The sequence below is a fragment of the Esox lucius genome, chromosome 23, assembly GCF_011004845.1.
Source record: "Esox lucius isolate fEsoLuc1 chromosome 23, fEsoLuc1.pri, whole genome shotgun sequence".
Taxonomy (NCBI): Eukaryota; Metazoa; Chordata; class Actinopteri; order Esociformes; family Esocidae; genus Esox; species Esox lucius.
The window spans coordinates 21,784,675-21,807,003 of record NC_047591.1 but is presented as its reverse complement, the minus strand read 5'-3'; the positions used below and the strand labels follow the sequence as shown (position 1 = coordinate 21,807,003).

Below are 22,329 nucleotides of genomic sequence, written 5' to 3'. Positions count from 1 at the left end.
AGGCATTACAAGGGTGTACATCACTATATATGATGTTTTGAACCATAATACATCGTTTGTATTATAAATATGATATAAAAATAAATATTTAGTCCACATAGTATGGGGGTGTTCTTGAGTTTTTGGGAAGAAGTTGGTAATTTTTCTGAGTTTATAAAATATATAAGTCCAAACGTAACTAGCGATCTAGTGCGTTTTGTGTCATTACACCATAAAAAAGGTAGATAGGGTTATAATCTTTTAATCATTTTATAGTGTTTTATTTCTAGGTAGAAGAACCAAATTTTTTGTGGGTGCCTATATTTTTTACCTTCTATTATTTCATTATTTTCAACCCAATTACAGTGTAATTTGATAGTAAAGGCATGAAAGTATGAGGAAATACCATTGACACAAAACCTCATAATGCTTTCAAAAAAAAATCTTGATGCTGAATGGCAGAAATGTTTTCTGAAAACAATTTTTTTGCCTTTCAAACAGATGAGTTTTATAAATAGTGACCCAGAAGTCTGTTTTTATGTGTTTTTATTGTAGCCAGAGGGGTTGTTATTACCAGGATATATCATAATAGGTTGTATCTGTTACAGAAATTAATCTAGGACCCAAAATGTCCAAGTAGTGAAATCCGGGCGAAATCCCCATAGGCTACCAAGGGTTAATCAATAGTGAATGTTTAATCCGCTAAACAAATAATTAACTTTAATGTGAAAAAATCTTTAAACAAAAAACGTTCATTCATTGTGTTTTTGCAGTTTGACTGACAGCTATGATATGGCACTAGATTGCGCAATTGACACACTGATACCTTCTTTATCATGTTGGGTCTTTATCATGTTGAACAACCAACCTTTAGGATACATACCCAACACTAAACACTTGGCTATAATTGCGACACTTCCCTAATTTGTGGTAGTCGTCCGCAAGCAGGTGAGTGCAATGGCTACAAACAAAAATACGAAGCAGTTAATGTAAACCACGGGGGAAATGGGCTCTGATGTCTCCAACTAGGACAAAACGTTCCCCTCTTTCCCAAATTGAGACGTGTGTTACAATTTGTTACTTTTTGTTAATGTTAGAATAGAGAATCCAGTGAACCAGACTATTGTTCTTGGTCTGAAACCATGTTTCCGCTTAGAAACATTAGAGAGATGCCCTTGCTCGGTTTTCAGTCGAAGACGCGTGAGGGACATTCGGACAGAATTATTACATAGTAACATGTACTAACATACCAACCTACATGTTTAGGCTACAGTATCCTACTGACCTGAACCGTCACAGACAAGATCGAAACGCCCGCTCTTGTAAGAACACTCCCCCTTTGGTTGTACAACGAAGGTCACATGGTTCCATTCGGGTTTCATAAATAAGAACGAGTGGAGCTGGATTTACTGCTCTCTGCTACATCACTATCCGTGTTATTTTTTGACGATGCTCTCGTCGCGGCAGTCCTAACACCCACGGCATCTTGCGTGTCCAGACGTTTTTAATATTTTATTTGTTGAGGAATTGATTTGGAGCTACATCATGATTTTCTCGTTAGGATCTTTGACAGCTCTAGTGGCGGGCGTTTTCTCTGTGCACGTTGTACAAAAACAGTTTTTCCCCTACTTTTGGAAAGATTTTTTTTATTTAATGAAAGTAATCCGATACGGTGCAAGACTGGAGATATTCAAACTAAATTCAAAAGTTGTAACTGTTATTGACACATTTGTCCAGCAAGCAGAGCGAATTCCCAACAAACCGTTCCTCATGTACGAAGGAATATCGTACACATATCAACACATTAACGAGCGGAGCAACAAAGTAGCCAATGTATTCCTCGAGCAGGGCAAGTTGAAGAAAGGGGACTCGGTTGCGCTTCTTATGAGCAATGAGCCCGACTTCATTTGTGTTTGGTTCGGATTAATCAAACTCGGATGTTCGGTGGCGTTCCTGAACACCAACATTAAGTCAAGATCATTGCTGCATTGTTTCAACTGCTGTGGAGCCAAGACTCTCGTTGTTGGCGCAGGTATAGTGTACATAATATGGGCTATATAATATAAACTAACACGCTTGTGTAGTTTAAAAATATTAATGTGATTTTTATAAAGAGATTTCCTAACAAATGTAATGTATAGACTTTGTTGTATATGCTTCTTTAGGAAATCCAAGAAAATACATTTAGTGTCAAAGCAACAAATGCTGCCCCGTAGTTAATGTACATTCACCATTGAACGCTCCACCCAAGCCGTCAAGAGACAAACTGGTTGTGAAACAGGAATGTTTTACACAAGCACACGCGTGCGCGAACACAAGCACACACGCGTGTATTTAACGATTTAAATGGGACACGTGCGTTGACTGTCCTTGAAAAATAATATTTTAACTAATCCTAAAGCTTACCGTAAAACCCTAATGTCAACCCTACCCCCAATTTTAACTTTTGCCCTAACCGTAACACTTAACCCCAAAATTGCCCCTTTCAAAATAGGGACAGGAAAGAATTCCCCATCAGTAAAGCACAATTTGATTTAACCACAATTTGCCAGTTACCTCATTATGCTACCCATTATGTCATTGTTGGACTGGGTAAAATCTTACACACCACCTACTGTAGCAAACGTATCAACATAAGATCAAGCCTGTTAAGCCCGTTACCAGGGACTGATGAAGCTTATTCAGTTGACCTGTGTCAAATGCACTGTCAGTGTTGAGTGAATGGTAGAACTTGAAACTTACAGTAAAACATTATTGATTCTAAAGGGGGTGTGGGTTCAATTTCTGCTGGGTGCCACTATGCGAAAAAGTATAAAAACTTTTGCCAGATGAGTGTTTGCTAAATAGGGATATAGTTAGGGTTTTCAAGTTTGGACTTTTTCCAACTGTTTATCCGCTGGCTTAATCTTGCTAATGATTTCTTAGTAGTTTTCAACTGCTGCCTGCTGTTTGCATACTGTCCATCGTTGATTTGGGTATATTGATGGTGAATTTCATATACTGCGGAAAAATGTGTTATCCATTTCTGACTGGTCCATACCAGGACTGACTGGTCCATATCATATATGCACACATATATGAAAAATGCAGGTTACTCTGAAAACAGAATGTTCAGAAGCATTCAGAATGCAGTGCAGTTGAAATGCCATACTGTTTTTTCATTATTTATTTTAGCTGAACAAATCATGTCTCAGTGGTCAACATTCAGACATGGGGAGCAAGGCCCTGTCCTGAACATTAATCAGCGTAACTAATTTCAGAGTTATCAACCTTCCCCAAAACTACGTTGTGCCATATTTTAAACGCGACATGCTTGGTTCACCTTGAACAGTCCAAGAAGCAGCTCATTCATATGCTTCACAGAGCTGTCAGACGGATCGCTGTGGTATTGTCAAATCCGTGGGTGAGTTCATCCACAATCATTCAGCCTTGTGCAAACCATTCAGTTGAGATGTGTGGCTACAAGAGATAAGCCACAGGGAGTATTATTTGCGCTTTTTATTTGTTCTAGTTGTATCGGTTTTCAGTCTGCTGTGCAGAGTCCAATGCCCACTACTGCACTGTTTCACTACCAACTGGATCACTGCTTCTCTGTGGCTGATCCAACTGGATCACGGCTTCTCTGTGGCTGATCCAACTGGATCACGGCTTCTCTGTGGCTGATCCAACTGGATCACGGCTTCTCTGTGGCTGAACCAACTGGATCACGGCTTCTCTGTGGCTGAACCAACTGGATCACGGCTTCTCTGTGGCTGATCCAACTGGATCACGGCTTCTCTGTGGCTGATCTCTATGGCAAAGTCTGATAAGGACATTTCAGTTCATTGCTGCTATCCCTGTATTTCAGGTGCACATGCACATTCCGTTTACCACTAATGCAACCAGGTTATTGTTAGGTTTTTATTTTTCATTTTTCCCCCTAGAAGATTTCAGTTTGTTTTTCAATCGAATTGTCCACGTTATAGGTCACATTAAAGGTGGGGAAAGTTCTGACATGATTTATCTTTGTCTCATTCTTTTACATCACAAAAACCTGGCATTTAAAGGGGTATGTAGACATTTTATATCCATTGTATCTCAGTGGGTTCGTATTGTACAACCCATTATAAGAGTTCAAATCCCGGGCGTGTCATGGTAACACACAGCGCATGTCACAGGCCCGACTGTAGTGTATTTTAAGTGGGCTGCCGTATATATATCCTTGAACCATTATGCCTGCAGGATTCAATGAAATTGTTGTCGAGATAAGCAACGCCCTGATAGGTGCAAGTTGCCTCGTCCGAACCAGAACGGCCTGACATCTGCCCCCGGGACACAGATTGTTTGCAGCATAAAGCTGAGTGTCCGGTGTGGAGACATCAGGTGTGATTCTTTTGAGTGTTTTGAATGACTTGCCCGGGGAATCAAACTCACTTTCCAACCTCTGGACAGACATTCTAATCAGCGGGCCACTGACTTGGTTCCTCTCTGCTCTGATGGGCTGATTTAATTGGAGTTGGAGACATACAAAGCGTTGAAGGGTCTTCGGTTGAGGGTCTTGGCACGTTATGGGCCACTGTACTCACTGTGAAGGGGTTAACACTCACAGCCGAATGGCCATATTAGGGTGTCAAGATTTTAACTCTCACTGGCAATATCTCATCTCCTCACTCCTGAAGTTTTATTTTACAGCAATCCATACCATGGGACTTCCTCAGAGGTCTATTCTTATACACTGGCTAGCTGGCACAGTTGTCCTTCCTCATCAGTCACAACATGTGACTTAACATGCAGGGAGTAGAAAGGCCATACACATGCTTGAGTCAGAATTCAAGTCAGACATGCATTTCACGCACAAGAAACCATGAACTGATAAATACACTGAGTGTGTGTTCAATATGCTTTTAAATATACCATAAGAGCATTATCAAATAAAAATATACCATAAGAGTGTTTTTACAGCCTGCTCCCAGTTCAGTTTGTGCCGCCTTGCCTTAATGAACTCATTCACTTCCTGTTATTCCCCTCAGACCTGCTAGACTCCCTGGAGGACATCTTGCCTAGCCTCCAGGAGGACAGCATCTCGGTGTGGGCTGTGAAGAACCAAAGCTCCCGCCTGGAGGTCCAAACGCTCCTGGATAAGATGGGGCAGGCCTCGGCCAAGCCCCCCCCACCAGCATTGCGGGCCGCCACCTCCCTCAAGGCCGCCACCCTGTACATATTCACCTCCGGAACGACTGGTGCGTCCCGCTGATGACTGTCATCAGTCAGACAACAACGGGGGGCTGCCTCTGTGTCGGTAGACCTGGTTCTGCCGTGTGGCATTGATAACTGTGATCCACTCAAGTTCAAGTCCAAACTGTATTGATCAAATGCATGGAATAACTCCGCGTCATTCTGAACAATGGAATTCTTGTGACATGGCACACATTTACGTAGTGAGAATTAAGAACTGTATATAAAGCAAAAATATATCAATAATACACAAAGCAATGCAAACTAGCAAAAGAGCGGGCAAAATGAGTTTAACTGCAGATGCTCTGCAATTAAAATATATGCGTTTTACAAGTTAGAGAATCAGGATATTGCTCAGGTCACGGTAGGTATTTGTATGTGAAGTCGAGGCATTTATTTGATTACAGTAGCTTGTGAATTTCTTTAGGCTCCCCTTTTGAGGTTTATGGTTGTAATGTTGTTTTGCATGGCGGGGAAGGGATGCCAAATGGCCTGAGATCAGTATATATGTGAGATATGTGTTCTGTGAACAGGATGAGGATGTGCAGGCAAAAGTTTCAGTCGAAGTGAGGTTCCCCCGTGGTTGTCGCAATGTTCTCCAGCGGTTGTGGCTGTGTTGTTTTCCAGGTCTGCCCAAGGCGGCGGTGATCACTCATCTCCAGGCCCTGAAGGCGGCTGCAGGGTTCTGGGCGTATGGAGGTTGCCGGGACGATGTGGTCTACATCCCTCTGCCCCTGTACCACAGTGCGGCTTCTCTAGTCGGCATCGGGGGAACCATCGAGCTGGGTGAGGCGGCTTTGCCCTTTAGGACGTGGCGTTGGCATCGTTTCTGTAATTCAAAGACGCTTCCTTCTTTTCCAGAGGTAATCGTTGTTTTCTGACAAAAGGGATTAGGTAGAAGCGGTGTAAACGGATCATGGCCACTCATTATTTCAGTACGCATTTTGTTTTCAGAGCCCATTTCTTGCAGCGCAATATTTTAAAGTGCCTTTTGTTTTTGTTCTCATGTCCTTAGTTGTCATTGATTTGAACATTCACACCTGGGTTCCGGCATGAGGTTTTCTTCCCAAAATTTTTTTTGTTTACTTGGGCCTGCCAGTAGCAGTGGAGGGGAGCAAGGTTTGCACCTTTCAGGACTAATCCATTACCCTCAATTAAACGCTCAAAGTTTAGTATTGGAAAGACACTGATGAATCGAGGTCTGCAAGATGACTGTAATATAATATTGTTGACGTTGAGTGACAGGAATCAAAACGTGGGCTTGTTCATGCGACATGGCTTGAATTCAGGATATTTGAGATTGTTACAGAGATGCATGCATGCACGTGCATGTCCACACTAAACCGCAATTTATCCAAACAAAATGTGCATGGGATATGCGTAACATACAGCTCGGGTTCTCATGAATCAGTATAGTGAAAGAAAGCATACAGCACCACGACGGCTACATGAAACCATTTATCCTCAACAAGTCTGAATCAAAGGGGACAGCCCACACACTCCTTCCCACGCCCCATGTCATGAATTCTGATTACATGCATAATGCAGAAGCTGTGATTGGATGTTTTCTGTGTCACGGTGTTGGCCTAGTGCCGTGTCTCAAACGGTAACCAGTTACCTATGTAGTGCCCTACTCTGTCCCTGGCCCCCCCCATAGGGCCCCCTAAGGCCCTGGCCCATATCAATGCTCTGAATCATTTGCAACAATTCAGTGTTGTGTGAACTAACAGGTTGTTGAGCCGCTGACTCTCGTCAAGGTGGCTTTCGGTCAGTAAAAGTGGCAGACCCCTGGTGGTTTTATCAAAACATACGGACTTGCAACTGTCCTGGAGTGTTGGAACCGTGTCCTGTCCAGATACGTTTTAAATAAAAACCGAACCCGTTAAAGTCAGAACGCAGTTTGAGAACACAAATCGGCTTTCATGACGCTACAGTACGGTGTCCTACGGCTAAAGCCTGGCGCCAGGTTTTCTCTGTGTGATTGGAGAAAACATTAATTCCAACTAACGGCAATGTTTACAGTCCTCCCGGGCGCGCCCGCTGCTTGGGAAACAGTGGAGAGGTCAAGGACCTGCCAAGTTTTTCCGAACAGCTCACGCATTTGGGTAGCAAAATAAATGCGTGGGACACTGATTACCTTGTTGCAAGCTTCAGGGGCACTAAGGGAAGTGCCCCTGAATATTCTGCAGCTTTCTGACTCGCACATTCTGGACACTTCTCTGTGACGAACGTCTAGAGTGGTCCAGCGGGCTTGGTCGCTGATTGCTGTGCGCCTGCGTACATGCGAGTGTGGGTTCAATTCCGTCCCCAAACTATTGCAACGCGCCCTCCTTCCCCGTGCCTCTGATAAAGCACATTATGCCAAAAACATGCACCTGGAAATGTGCCTGATCTTGCGCTCTCTCCATCACAGGTGCCACCTGCGTCTTAAAGAAGAAGTTCTCTGCCTCACAGTTCTGGAATGACTGCAGGAAGTATGACGTAACCATCTTCCAGTATATCGGCGAGGTTTGTCGATATCTGTGCAACCAACCAAAGGTAATCATTAAACGTGCATTATTTGATAGACAGTCTTAGACAGAACTGACTTTTCTTAGAAAATGGCCATGCTCTAATGTCGCGCCCGAGACAGGGCTGACCATTTGGTTGTTGATCATGTTTTTGTAGGAAATCCCCATCTCCACAATTGCCCCCTAACATCTTCACATCTTCTAACACTTCACAGCACCATCACCGAAGCCCAGGGTTTCTCAAACGAGAGAAACCTCTTCACAATTTGTTCCAATAACTATGCTTTTCGGGAGTCCTTAACGGTCAGCTGCTGTAGATCCCAACAAAGAAGCGTTCAAATAACATTGTGCTCGTCCGTGTTGCATTTTGCTGCTGGGACAAGAGGGGCTTTTGTTAGGTTGTGTGCGTCTTCCAGAGTTGTATCGGTTTCCTCCCTATCAGGACAGAATGGTTCCACTCTGGCTGACCGGGGCGCCCAGGATACTGGACTGAAAGAACGTTTTGTCCCCCCCCCCCCCCCTTTCTTTCTTGTCTCCCCCCCCTCTCTCTCATTTTCATTCTCACTTTATCTCTCTCCCTTTCTCACTCTCTCTTTCATTCTCTCTCTCTTTTATTATTTTTCCTTCTCTCTTTCTGTCTCTCACACTCTCTTTCAGTCTCTATCTCTCTCTTTCTCACTCTCTCACTTGGTCATCCTAATGAACATGGTTTGAAGACTGGCAGTGCAGTAAGTCCCACCACTGATGGACGCAGTATGTGTATGCACGGTTACGCACGCACACACACACACACTCTGTCACACACAATTTGTGCTCTCTCATGCGTTTTCTTGCTACGTGTGCTGGAGAACACACTCTGCCCGAAAGGTCACAAGGTCATTAAGCGCTCTCAAAGTAGCATGGAATCGAGCACACGTCTACACACCCACCCTCTGTCACTCTCACACACACGTTCATAAACAGTTACGCCTGCACAAGCACGTGAACAGCACTGAGTAGTGAACACGTGCCAAGAGCCGTCCTCATTAATTTCTGTTTGCAAAGGGCCCAAACCGATGTGAATGGATGCGATTCAATCTGTCCTTGTTTTTCTCCAGTTCGGTGGCAGTTATTGTACAACATGACGTGTGAGAGGAAGAAGAAACACCTCTGTCTCTCTAACACGGCTTTACAGTTCGGTGTGACTGGCTGCCTTTGTTAGCTTCTGTGCATGCACACACATGCACACACATGCACACACATGCACACACATGCACACGCGCGCACACATGTTCGGTTAGACAACGCTGGGTGGATAAACCTGTATCTATGTATGTATGTATGTATGTATGTATGTATTTTGGTACAATAACATCATTCAATCATTCACTTGAGTGGGTAAGTGTGTCCAAACGTTTGAGTGTTAGTGTCTGTGAGGATGAACAGGAAAGCCTGGTTTGCCGGGCTTGGCCCTGTGTTTCATCACACAGGTTCCCAGGGGCCTCTACAATATGTGACCCCTGGAATCAGCCGGGACAGGCTGCTTCTAATTTCTATACCAGTACTTCTTAAATGGGAAGTTCAGTCATTTACAACCTCATTGTAGATGGTTCCTCTTTCTCGTCCTGAAGGTAGTCGAACATCCACGGGGTGTCCATACTCTCAATGACTGAATCGGTTTGTGGTAGTGGTTGACTAGATCAGGGATCGAAGGGTTGTGGTTTACTTGCTGAGGGTGACCCCTGGATGCTGATCTTGGGTAAATTTAGCACATTTTAAATATTATGAATTTAAAGATCTTCATTCGGGAATCAAACCATCCATTTTTTATTATTTATTAATGATAATATTCTGGATCTGTCCCTAGGGACACTTTAATTTGCTTGCCAAAAAGATAGTTTCAACAGAGACAGTATAACAAAGGGGTGAGGGAAAAACCTACATTAATCAGTCGTAGTACTAAGACTCTTCCTGTAGCCATGACATTATTAGAAATAATGCTTTTTATTTACCGCCCAAGGCAGATCGCCACGCAGTTGCTTCTTCCAGTGTCAGTTATACTGTAAATGTCGAGGTGCTCTGCTTGTATCCAACATGGATTCTGTATTGGTTCCATTTCCCATCAGGCCGAGGGAGAGAAGGAACACAAAGTGCGCATGGGGGTGGGCAACGGGCTCCGGCAGGATGTTTGGCGGGAGTTCCATCAGCGCTTTGGCGAAATCCGAATGTGTGAGCTGTATGGCTCCACTGAGGGCAACCTGTGCTTCATGAACCACATTGGCAAGATCGGAGCCGTGGGCCGCTCCAATTTCTTCTACAAGGTGAGAGATTCTAGAATTTTTTTTTTCTTCCCTAATGTGCATTGTTGTGGGTGTCCGCTGATTCTGCAAACGTCTTGGTTAGATTAGTAGTGTCAAAAGAAGCAGATTGGCTTGGTGAAACCAATTCTCTTTCCTGAATGAGTCTTCTATTGTACATTCCCACTATGACTTTTTCTGAGAGAGAATGTCACAATCGCCAACTCCCATCTTAATCTGCTGAGGTCATTTGTGAATACCCAGAATTCTACTGGTGTAAATGTGTTTCTAGTGGCTGACAACACGTGGGAACTGAATACAAAAACAATTGACTTATGAGTTATGACTTACATAGTTTTGTTTTGTATGCAGTCGGAAAAGGGTCATGTTTGACTGTCAGGAAAACATATGGGTAAAACTCCTAGTAAATGTAGACAGTTTGTTCACACAAGACCATGAGGTTTTCCAGTCTGTTAGGGACAGACTTTTTCCTAACAGGGCTGAAGAACAATATAATATTGTCAACATTTTTAATATGTTCAGTTGAACCATTCAGTCTCTACAAGTAAACACAAATATGCACAAAATTTGATGGTATTGGTAAGTTATGATTTGAAAGCACCAACATAACAGGGTGGAATGAAGCTTAACGGGATGGAAAGCAATCCCAACAGTTGTAATCTAACATGTGGTTAAACACAGATAAAACGTACAGCATGCACACTGACATACTGTCATTCATTTCATACATATTCATATATTTGTGTTCCACATGGGGGCCATGTGGCCTGTAGTCCCGCCCCTTCCCTCTCCATCAGCTCCCCCACATCCTCCCCCTCCTCCTCAGCACATCCTCCCCCTCCTCCTCAGCACATCCTCCCCCTCCTCCTCAGCACATCCTCCCCCTCCTCCTCAGCACATCCTCCCCCTCCTCCTCAGCACATCCTCCCCCTCCTCCTCAGCACATCCTCCCCCTCCTCCTCAGCACATCCTCCCTATTCCACCTCTTCCTACCCCTCTAGCTACTCCTTCCTCCTCCCACCTCCACCACCTACTTCCCTCCTCTTCATCCCCCACCCCCTCCTTTCCATCCCCTCTCCCCGCACCTCCTCTCCCCCTAATCCACCTCCTCCTCCCATCCCCTTCTGTCTCCACCTCCTCCTTTTCCTTCCCCTGTTCCCTCACCTCATCCTCGCCCTCTTCCTCCAGGTCACCACCCCCCCCCCCCCCCGTGTTTATTAAAGCCTGACGTTGAGTTCACTCACCTGGTATGCACATCTCTGCAAATAATTCCAGGAAAGGAAAACGTGTGTGTGTGTGTGTGTGTGTGTGTGTGTGTGTGTGTGTGTGTGTGTGTGTGTGTGTGTGTGTGTGTGTGTGTGTGTGTGTGTGTGTGTGTGTGTGTGTGTGTGTGTGTGTGTGTGTGTGTGTGTGTGTGTGTGTGTGTGTGTGTGTGTGTGTGTGTGTGTGTGTGTCGTAGTCCTGGCACTCATTTGACTAGGATCAAAGATGACTGGAGTTCCTGGGAGGTGAGACATGTTAGCTTAAATCCTGTCTGACGTCTCCCTAGGCCCCCTGAATGCTCTTCAACGTAGTGCGGCTCATGCAAAACAAGGCGCAAAGGTAGGGGCAGTATTGTTTGAAACATGGGCCCAGTTTAAACAAGAAATAAAGATAAGGCACCCTACCCCAGTAGCCCCCTCCTCTTTTTCAAGGTTATCTGTAATGAGAGGATTGAACTAAATGTTCAGTGTTCATGAAATTATTTAGGTTGAAAGGATAGATAGTTGTATAAATTGTCTCTGCTCTAAATTAGCAAACCATAGTACATGTTGGCATTGATATTTCAAACCAAACCGAGCCCATAGATTCTCTAGCCTAGAAACAAATTCACTTATTTGAAAACATGGGACAGGCCTCAAGGACCAGACTAATGATACAAACTAATATTTCAAGCCAAACAGGCTGTCATTGAACTATAGTTTATGATCTGTTGCTGGTGACCAGTAGCTGTCTGTCTTCACAGGACTTGTCGTAACACACGTCGTGGTAGACCAGTACTCTGATGACTTGTCAGCATTTGATAATACTTGGTTAGTGCTTGATTATACATAGTTAGCGTTTGATAATGCATGGTTAGCATTTGATAATGTGGTTAGCATTTGATAATGTGGTTAGCGTTTGACTATGTGCTTATCGTTTTATAGTACTTGGCTACTTGTCACTCAGTGTCACCTGAGTGCTGGAATGGGAATAATGATTCTTACCCAGCTCCTATGGCTGGCCTGCCGGATAAAGATGTTAAGGCACGCTGCATTACGAGGGCTTTGCCATCTGAGTCACTTCTCAGGGGGAATGAGCATTAAAGAGGGACACGGTGAGAGGAGGTCGATAGTGCAGAGGGCTCAGATGTGGGCCAGAGATACACGTTGGTGGTTACTGGTAGAGTAGATTGGCTAGTGGTTGACACATTTCCCGGTACGGGCCTCCCCACTGTACATTCTCACCAACCCTAAAAACACACACACGTTTATAAAGTTAAACCAATTAAATAAATTAAATAATTGATCAGTTATACAGCATGTATTGGCGCGGCCCTAAAGACATTAGTCTCCAGTACTTTCAATGCAAGATTAATTGTATTTTTTGTGAAAACTTGACTTTTATCGTAACCTTAAGTGACTACTACAAGTCCCTTGTATCCTGGGCTCGTCAGGTTGGAGCTCCATTGACTTCACCATCAGAATCTGAAACAAGCTGTACTTTGTTACATACACTAATTTAAACAGTGTGTCAGCAGCACTACTACATGAGGGAGTGGTCTGTGTGCCTATACACAATGCTATATATAGCCTGCCTCGTCGTCAGTGACTCCTTGCTCTGTCCAAACGTTAGACGGAAGCGTTTTAAAATGTATCCTTTGAAACTCTTATTGTGTAGACAGTACTCTAATTGGGGCACCACTGAACATCCAGTTCAATTCAATCCTCTCAGTACAGGTTACCGTGACAAAGAGGAGGGGGGGTACTGGTGTAGGGTGCCTTATCTTTATTTCTTGTTTAAACTGGGCCCATGTGTCAAACAATACTGCCCCTACCTTTGCTCCTTGTTTTGAATGAGCTGCACTACGGTGAAGAGCATTCAGGGGGCCTAGGCAGAAGTCAGACAGGATTTGTCTTGAACAACACGCCTCGTTTTGACGTCTACACCAACAACTTCAACGGAAGCCGTCCATCTTGGCCTGCAGATTGTAGCATTGGCCCGATTTAGTTTTGAAGCACATAGCATGAATGAGACATCCACTTTGCATCGCCTATATAAATTGTAGCAGGGTAAGAGGCTTATACTTTCCTCACTGTAATCTTACTTTAACTATTCTTAGGTAGGTCTCACTAGCCAAGCCTCTTGTCCCACAAATGAAGTTACAAAACATTGCGAGTTTACAAAACCACATCTCAGTTGGTGGCAGATGTTAAAATGTATCTGACAGCTCGTGAAGAGTCCAGTTAGTTTGCGCAATTCTGCTGCTATGTATTTAGCATTGGTGGAGATGGATTTCTGGATATTGAATTTCAGTATATAAAACTGATACTTGAGTGTCTTTTGGGCATTGTAATTTAATTTAATATTTCACCCAATTGTAATATTCTGTCATTGAAAGCACATTCTATAAAAACCGTGGCAAAATGGTAAAGGACGGGTGTATACCACGGCTATGATACCACGGTAAAATGCTTCGCTTTTTACTGCTCTAATTGCGTTGGGTAGACAGTTTATCAGGACATTAAGGCATCTCAGGCTTTCTGGTATCAGCCCAATGTACCACAGCTGAGCGCTGTGTCCAGGAACTCTGCAGTGTGTCGTGCCTAAGATTTTAAATGTTTCTCCCTCAAAGATTTCAGTTTGTTTTTCTTTTGATTTGTTCACGTTATAGGTCTCATTAAAGGTGGGGAAAAGTTCTGACATGATTTATCTTTGTCTCATTCTTTTACACCACAAGAACCTGGCATTTTAACAGGGGTGTGTAGACTTTTTTTTTTATATCCACTCTATTTGTGTTTTGACCTGTTGTACCTTTCTGAGTGTCCTTTTAATTTAACCAGTGCTCCCACCAGTGCCGCGTGCAGACTAGAAGCTTTTATCTCTGTGGTGTTTGTTGCTAGGGTACTGTCACCAAGGAGACAGATGTGGCTCATGATCTGTTTTTTGGTGTCTGAAATGTAATGGAGATGTATGCAAGTGGCTAGAAAGAAATATTTGGACTGTGGAATGCTGGGTGTCGGTGGGCCGGGAGTCTCGTGTGTGTGTGTGTGCGCTTTGCTCACAGAAGCACGGCACTGCAGAGTGTATGCAGGAACTACGTAGAAGAACAACCGTTTCAAATATTGTTCAAAGAAACACAAAACACATACAGCTTTGACATATTTTACCTAAGTGTAGTTATTCAATGGCAGCATACTAAGCTCCAGCAACACATGTTGTAGGTACCATGAAAACTCCCTGCATGAAGCAAAGGGACTTGTAGAACAGCTCGGGCTGTGAAGAGGGATAGGAAACCGCTTTAAACAAACTTCGAATGTATGATGTCCTTTTTCTAATTGCTTCAGGCCAGACCAAGTCAGACGAACATAATTAGTTTAACTTTTGACGGACAGAGGGAGATGTTCGATCATTCAAAGAGTGTAGCAGGTGCCAGAACTTCGTCTACATTCTCAATGACCATGAGGCAGCAGTGTAATTCCTAATTGCTGGTTTTCTTTCTTCCAGCTCCTCTTCAAGTATGACTTGGTCAGGTACGATATGGTCAGAGATGAGCCTGTGAGAAACAAGCAGGGCTTCTGTGAACATGTAAACAGAGGTAAGAACTCAAGAAGTAGTAGTAGTAGTTGTTCGATTATGTAGAAAGTGGGAGTAGTTCAGTTATGTAGTGGTACTTCAAAATCAGTAGTAGTTGAAATATGATGTAGTGGTGGTAGATCGCTTATGTAGAAATGGTAGTTCACCTATGTAGTGGTAGTACTAGTAGTAGTAGTTCACTTATGTGGTTATAGTAGCAGTTCACTTATGTAGTAGTAGTTCACTTGGTAGTTCACTTATGTGGTTGTTGTAGTAGTAGTAGTAGTAGTAGAAGTACACTTATGTGGTAGTTCGCTTATGTGTTTGTAGTAGTAGTTCACTTATGTAGTAGTAGTAGTTCACTTATGTAGTTCACTTTTGTAGTAATAGTAGTACTTCATTATGGTGTAGTATATAGTAGTACTTCATTATGGTGTAGTATATAGTAGTACTTCATTATGGTGTAGTAATAGTAGTACTTCATTATGGTGTAGTATATAGTAGTACTTCATTATGGTGTAGTAATAGTAGTACTTCATTATGGTGTAGTAATAGTAGTACTTCATTATGGTGTAGTATATAGTAGTACTTCATTATGGTGTAGTATATAGTAGTACTTCATTATGGTGTAGTATATAGTAGTACTTCATTATGGTGTAGTATATAGTAGTACTTCATTATGGTGTAGTATATAGTAGGCATGATGTTCTGTCTCCTCCCTAGGTGAGACTGGCCTCCTTTTGTCCAGAATTGGTCCAACCAGTCCATTCTTCGGCTACGCAGGGAGCAAAGAGCTGACTGAGAAGAAGCTGATGAGGAACGTGTTTGTGAAGGGAGACGTGTACTTTAACACAGGAGACCTCATGGCCGAAGATGCTGAAGACTTCATCTGTTTTAAGGACAGAGTGGGGGACACTTTCAGGTAGAGAATCTGGTTTGGGTGACGGGTAACTTAGCCAGTCTTAACCAATGGGAAGGAAAGCAAGGTCACGGATGGCCCATCCGGCAGGGCAGTACTTGTGCTTGCTCATTTTTTGTTTTCTACTGTATGTACTTTTTAATTTCACCTTCAGTTATCCTGGTATCAGATTGAAAATCACTTCTCATATGTACGATGATTGCCTGGCACTAGAATGCATTGCCATGTCCAACATAGTCATGATTCACATTTTTCCAGTAAATGGATTACTAAACACTGAGAATGTCAGTGTGTTTAAAATAGTTACTGTACTTCTCAGTTTCCTACCTGAAAGTTTTTTTTCTTTCACCCACATTTGAGCTCAGGTTTGGGCTACAAGTGTGGGTGTGGGGAGGTGTGTCTCCTAATATCCAATGGGGTCATTTCTGGACACTTCCTGTCCATCTAGGGGACATGTGTTGACTAACGTTTAGAGGCAACAGTTCACAGCCTCTTTGACGTCCTTGATTTCAGGTGGAAGGGTGAAAATGTGGCAACAACCGAAGTCACTGAGGTGCTTGGACTCGTGGACTTCATCCAGGAAGCCAACGTGTATGGGGTGGAGGTTCCAGGTACTGCCTGTCTGCCTGCCTGCCTGTCTGTCTAAAGGCCTGCCTGTCTGTCTAAAGGCCTGCCTGTCTGTCTAAAGGCCTGCCTGTCTGTCTAAAGGCCTGCCTGTCTGTCTAAAGGCCTGCCTGTCTGTCTAGATGTCTGCCTACATGCCCGTCTGCCATCAGTAGACAGTCATGAGAGGCCTTGCGGATTAATTGTACCCATTTGCAACTAAATAATTACGTAATGCTTCCAATTAGACCAGGCCACCCAGTGGAGGACGCCATGAACTGTGTCCCATGGCGCCCTGTTCCCAACATAGTGCACTATATGTGATCTGAACCGTACGGGCCTGGGTCAAGAGGCCAGAGGCCTGTGGTCTTTGCCCATCTGTGATAGGCCAACCATAATGAGAGGGGGTGAAACTGGAGCGGCCAGGAGGTGACTAACAAGGGCACCATTGCTACCACAGGAAACGAGGGAAGAGCCGGAATGGCTGCCATGATCGTGAGGACCGGGTACGAGTTCAGTGGGAAGAAGCTTTTTGACCACGTTCTCCAGAACCTGCCGGCCTACAGCCGACCTCTCTTCGTCAGGCTTCAGGTCAGGAATTCATTTTCTGATATTTTGGAAGTGTGTATGTTTGGGGTACATTTACCATTGCATTTAAATATTAGATTAAGCCTCTCCGTCCAAGGGTAGGACAGTAATTGCAAAGGAATAATTAGCTGCATGTAGGGATGACCGTTATTATACCAGTATACTTTCAAAAGAGTTGATAACGGAAATACAGTGAGCAGCAGTGATGTTAATTCCTTCTTATATATGTCAGAAAGGCGTGTTTGGTCTACACAATGTAAATAATATAAATAGAAAGGCGTGTTTGGTCTACGTAATGTAAATAGAAAGGTGTTTGGTCTACACAATGTAAATAATGTAAATAGAAAGGCGTGTTTGGTCTACACAATGTAAATAATGTAAATAGAAAGGCGTGTTTGAACTACACAAAGTAAATACGCCTTTCTGACATGTATAATAACCTTGATTGACACTCCCTCGCTTTAGGATACACTGTGAAAGTGCTGCTGCCCTCTTCTGGTCACATGTGTCACTGCAGTATTGACAGGTCAAAGTCATTCATTGTATCTGTCGTTACATGGTGTTCTTAACGGGGTCGAGGTCAATTCCATTTCAAATCCAGTAGTAAACAGAGTTCTTCATAAAGCTGTAAAAACTAGCTTGTTGACAGGTTGCTGGTTTACTGAGTCAATATTATGGTTGTAGGGACATTATGCATTGGGGTTTCAGGTAATTCATGTCAGAGTTGACATTTACAAATGATAAAAAGCCTTGACGTAGACCAGTAAATGAAAACCATCCAACCTAATACTTGTGCCCGTTTGTCGTAGGAATCAATGGAAATGACCGGAACCTTCAAGCAGCAGAAATTCAATTTAGTGAAAAGCGGGTTCAACCCTTCAATCATCTGCGAACCCCTATACTTCCTGGACTACACGGAGAAGAGCTATATTCCACTCACAGACAGGCTCTACGACAGCATATTGTCCGGCAAGCTGAAGCTATAACACGTTAACCGTAGCTAATGCAACCAACATTTTTGTCTTCACAGAGCTGACAGCGAGGTAGTCATGTTGTTGCAGAGAGGGACAGAGGACCGTCAATTGGGTCCACTTCTCTGCAGTGTTCTATATATATATTGCATTTAATAATGAATGACCGTCCAGTGACAACAGATCATTGGGTTTGTAGTGAATATCACTCTGATATTGTTGGCTTGGGTGGAACATTAACACATTAAATACCCATTCCAGACAGGGCAGCCTGAGTGGGGCCTCATCTGATTTGGAAACTCAAGAGTACTTGTGGGGTGTCAGTTTCACTTCCCGCTCCTTCTGGGTTTTCAGATCTATTCAGCTGTAAAGGCTAAACTGACTTGGGACCAGTGAACCTCGACAATCAGCCCTTACCCTGTCAGTCTTTGCCTTTTAGTTTGCATACGGTTTCTGCTAACGTTTCATGTTCTCTGTCGTTGTTTCAGAGGCTGACAAATAACCCACGTGGATAACAACTGGGGAGCAGCAACCCCACAGTTTAAATAGCCTTTGGCCACACTTTCATAACTACTTAACCACTAATGAACGTAACAGGTGTGGCTAAAGTCTGTAAATCACCACAAATTGATCAAGCGCAACATGCTTTAATACAAATATGTTAGGAACTCTTTGTCGAATGTGTCCGGTGTTCTCTGCTAATTGAAGAGAGAGTGTGCCACAGTCCACGGGCAATGTGCACATTTTTGTGGCCTGTCTGTGTGCCACATAGATACCAAGCCCCATCTGACGTGAGGTCGGATCGTCCACCATGCACTGACCCCCCCCCCCATAGACGTGTGGAATTTGTTCAGAGAACCAGTGAAAGCTGAGCAACAATAATTTACTTCATTTTAGTTGTTTTACCGAGTCTTTATGGTATTTCCCTGTATGGACGAATTTGTACGGCTATTTGACAACCACATATCGGAAACCATAGCGGTTAAAGATGTTTTTTCTTTATTGCAGCACATAAACACCCCAAAAACTATCTGAAAGAGACCTTTTTTTTTTTTTTTTTTTTTTACACGAAAGGCTTAGGCTACTAGAAAATGTAACCACTCATTGTTCACTGGTGCTTTGTTCATACTTTTCCCAATAAACCTCAAATCCAAACCGTGATATTCACAGATCAGCCCTTTTCCAGTATTTTAACATTAATTGTTTTTTTTTGGCAGAATCCCACACACTCCGGACTGTTCCGTAACTTCCTGTCTCTAGCAAGTATTCTATATTATATCTTCCATTCGGTATATCAGATTCCATGGTATTAATATATCAAAGATCTGTTCCCAACTGACAAGATTTGTATACAGCATGCCTGTCAAACCTTTGGAGTTTAAATTAAACTGGGACACAGTTTATGGTTTAAATATCAGTAATCTTTCACAAAGTTGGTTTTTTTGGAGGCGATAATTTGGCTTTACTTTTGTGTGTCCCAAGTGTGTACATTTTCATATACACTTGTTAATTGCCTGTGTAACATTATTTTACAAGTTCTATTCATAATTTAATTCATAAACATAATTCCATGTCATACATTTTTTATCAAAACATTCAAGTTTAGACAATTATTTGCTTTAGTATTTATTCTGCCCATTCTAGAGCATTTAAGAGTTTTAATCCAAATATTTTCATCAGGTTTTACATTTCAGGTGAATTTAAACAAAAAAAAATGTGCATTACCTTTAAAAGGATTCGCCTGGAATTTGAAATGCCATAAATAAATATGCAGAAATGATATGTTTATAGAGCAGAGACCACACGTTGACAAAAAATTAGGACTAAAGGCCCAACTTAAATAATTGGCTTACATTGACACCCTTGGATGGTAACTTAGTGCTTAGAGCAATAGGCTAGTTAACGATCAGAGGTTTGAATTCCCGAGGGGTCAAGATGAAGGTAATCTGTTTGTGCCCTTGAGCAATGCTCCTTAAAGTTTCCCTGGGTAAGACCAACTGTTTAATTAATCAAATATAAATGTAGTGTGAAATGAGAGGTTTGCAATTGTTTCAGCGGTTTCATTCCAAGCCCACAAATTAATTAATTACTTGTTTTTATTGTAACATTTAAGTCATTTAACTGACTCAATCCAGAGCGACTTGCAGTGAGTGTGTATATTTTTATACCTAACATTAAAATCTAACTCTAAATCTGAAGCAAAGGGAAAATGTTCACTGTTCTCAATGGCTGAGAAGCTTGTCAGCTATTCATTAAAAGGTCAAATTCAGTCAATCCTGTCTAGCACGATTAACGCCATGTGAACCAAATTTACCTTAACCCGACGCGATCAAATATTGTACCATATGGTTTTGGATTGTACTGTATTGGTTGGTCTGTGCTATCATTTTAACTTGTCGTCACTCCGTGTAATCAGTGTTTGTCATGTTTGACTTGAATTGACTGGACAAGGGCACAGCCTCCTCAGGGAGCCGGTTGGTAACATATCCTGTTGCTTCTAGATGTGAAATAAGGTATGTGAGTGGATGAAGACAACACTGCTACTGTAGGTCTGACTGAACCCTGGAATCTGTTTAGAAATCAAAATCAGATTGAAGAGTTGACTATGTTTATAATATTGTTAATTTGTAAAGCTAATTAAACTATGGTTTAGTGAAGAAGAATATTGTTTACAATGTCAGAAATGCTGTGAATATCAATGACATTTAATGAAATGTAATCAACCTAGCCAGTGTTTTAATACATTTTTCACTTCATTCAAGCACAATGAAGAATGTTAATGAAGTCTATGTGCAGTGTTTGAAAATCATGTGCAAATAGTTGAGATATTTGTTATTTTAGCTTGAATTATACCTCTTGATTTATTTTAACCTTTGGTAAGCCTCACATTTATTTTATTTTGATTTTTAAATATGGTGTTCATCTGAATTTACATTATTCATCATTTAATTTGATACTATACATATTTAATTTGTGAATGAATTTCTGTTTGGTGTGTCAGGAGTATTAACAATTTATAAAGCAAGTTGGAGAAGAATGAGGACCGTTATTTTTCCACTTGGTATGGAGTAGTAGTTGTACCAAATCCAAAGGGACTTAATTCATGTACAATTCTGGTGGAAAATAATTCAACTCCTATAGTCATTCAGATTTGCTATGGGCCAAAACCAATCTTTCCATAATGGAAAATATGACAGTTAGTTTTCCATTAACATCAAGCCTGTAAGTAAATTGTTGTTTAAACAGTTCAGCTACATTTTAGTTAGTTCACCTTTTGAATGTGTGGCCTCATTTGAAATGTTTCTGTAACTTGGAGCTGATCCCCCAAATGTTTTTTCATATGTTCTTCCATTACAGGGAATATTGGTTGTCCCATTGGAGTCATTACCTTCCATAGACTGTAATACAATATGAAAATGTCAATGTCATCTCATGGTTCTACTGGTTGACTTATTCTTTTGCTTTTCGAATATTAACTCAAAAATACTGTGGAGATTCTGCACCTGAATATTAACAGTGGCACTCTCACAAATGAGCAACGGTACCTTATTTAGCTAAACTCAAGCGCCCTCTGTGACCTCCTGATGTCTTGTCACCTCAATGGTCCTGTCGTGAGCAGTGGACTTTTGTACATACAGTAGAGAGAATGAAACACTACAGGCCTTATAACAAGACATTGAGGCTCATGCATGCCATTAACAAGTTATAAAGTGCTATTGCTGCTTAAAGGAAATTTCTACTAGTTACATTTCACCTGTTGTTGCATTGATTCTCTCAGGGTACTGTTTGTTTACGAGTTGTATGCACTGATGGGGGGGCCATGCAAGCTGCTGTCACAGGGGTTTTAACACATTTAGGTCCAACAGTGGTGTTTATTATGTGTTTTGTTACCAATAAAGCCTTCATTAACACATTTAGCCTTAATGATAATGGAAAGTCTGTGCGGTTGTGAAAAGTGATGTGGAAGAGCTAATAAATGTTGAAGTGAAGTGTGTGGTTTGACCTGTATTGTGTTAACCCATTAAAGATGGATTTCTACTGGTGAATATTATATCACAAAAATGTTTTCTCTGCAAGAACTAATAGATGTGTTGCTTTATATTTATAAATGTTCTGAATCTATAAAGCATGAAATACTAACATTATGAGAGCTAGCAAATTTAAACAAAACAAAGAGGTTTGGAGATATCTATTCCAAATGCATAATCGTTTTTTAATTCGAATATAATGGATTACATTAATCCAGTTACTTGCACAATACAATGTTTTGCAGATAACAGCTATGAAGCGTTAGTTACTATAAAAATGTATGGGGCAATTTAAGGCCAAGTGCATAAAGTTATTTTATTTTTCTGAAGACAAAATTATCCTTCTTAACTATGGAGTCTAAAAAATACGAAAAAATAATTCATGAGGTTGTACACATTTAATGA

At 42.0% G+C, this 22,329-nt stretch overlaps 1 protein-coding gene across 1 annotated transcript; it reads left to right on the top strand.

Moving 5' to 3' along the window:
- Window positions 1-1,339: 1,339 nt before the first annotated feature.
- slc27a6 (solute carrier family 27 member 6) lies at window positions 1,340-21,942 on the top strand. The gene is made up of 10 exons (XM_010893626.4): window positions 1,340-2,011; window positions 4,989-5,198; window positions 5,821-5,979; window positions 7,607-7,731; window positions 9,809-10,003; window positions 14,747-14,837; window positions 15,539-15,737; window positions 16,248-16,345; window positions 16,798-16,928; window positions 17,735-21,942. Exons 1-10 carry the CDS (start codon window positions 1,525-1,527, stop codon window positions 17,909-17,911), a joined length of 1,872 nt encoding a protein of 623 aa, XP_010891928.2. The 5' UTR covers window positions 1,340-1,524; the 3' UTR covers window positions 17,912-21,942.
- The last annotated feature ends 387 nt before the right edge of the window (window positions 21,943-22,329 follow it).

What these genes read in the sequence shown, in the direction of transcription:
- slc27a6 (XM_010893626.4), top strand. Translation starts at nt 1,525, where the DNA reads ATGATTTTCTCGTTAGGATCTTTGACAGCTCTAGTGGCGGGCGTTTTC. An exon ending in ATTCACCTCCGGAACGACTG is followed by an intron (nt 5,199 to 5,820) that starts GTGCGTCCCGCT and finishes GTTGTTTTCCAG; the next exon opens with GTCTGCCCAAGGCGGCGGTG. An exon ending in AGAGTGGGGGACACTTTCAG is followed by an intron (nt 15,738 to 16,247) that starts GTAGAGAATCTG and finishes CCTTGATTTCAG; the next exon opens with GTGGAAGGGTGAAAATGTGG.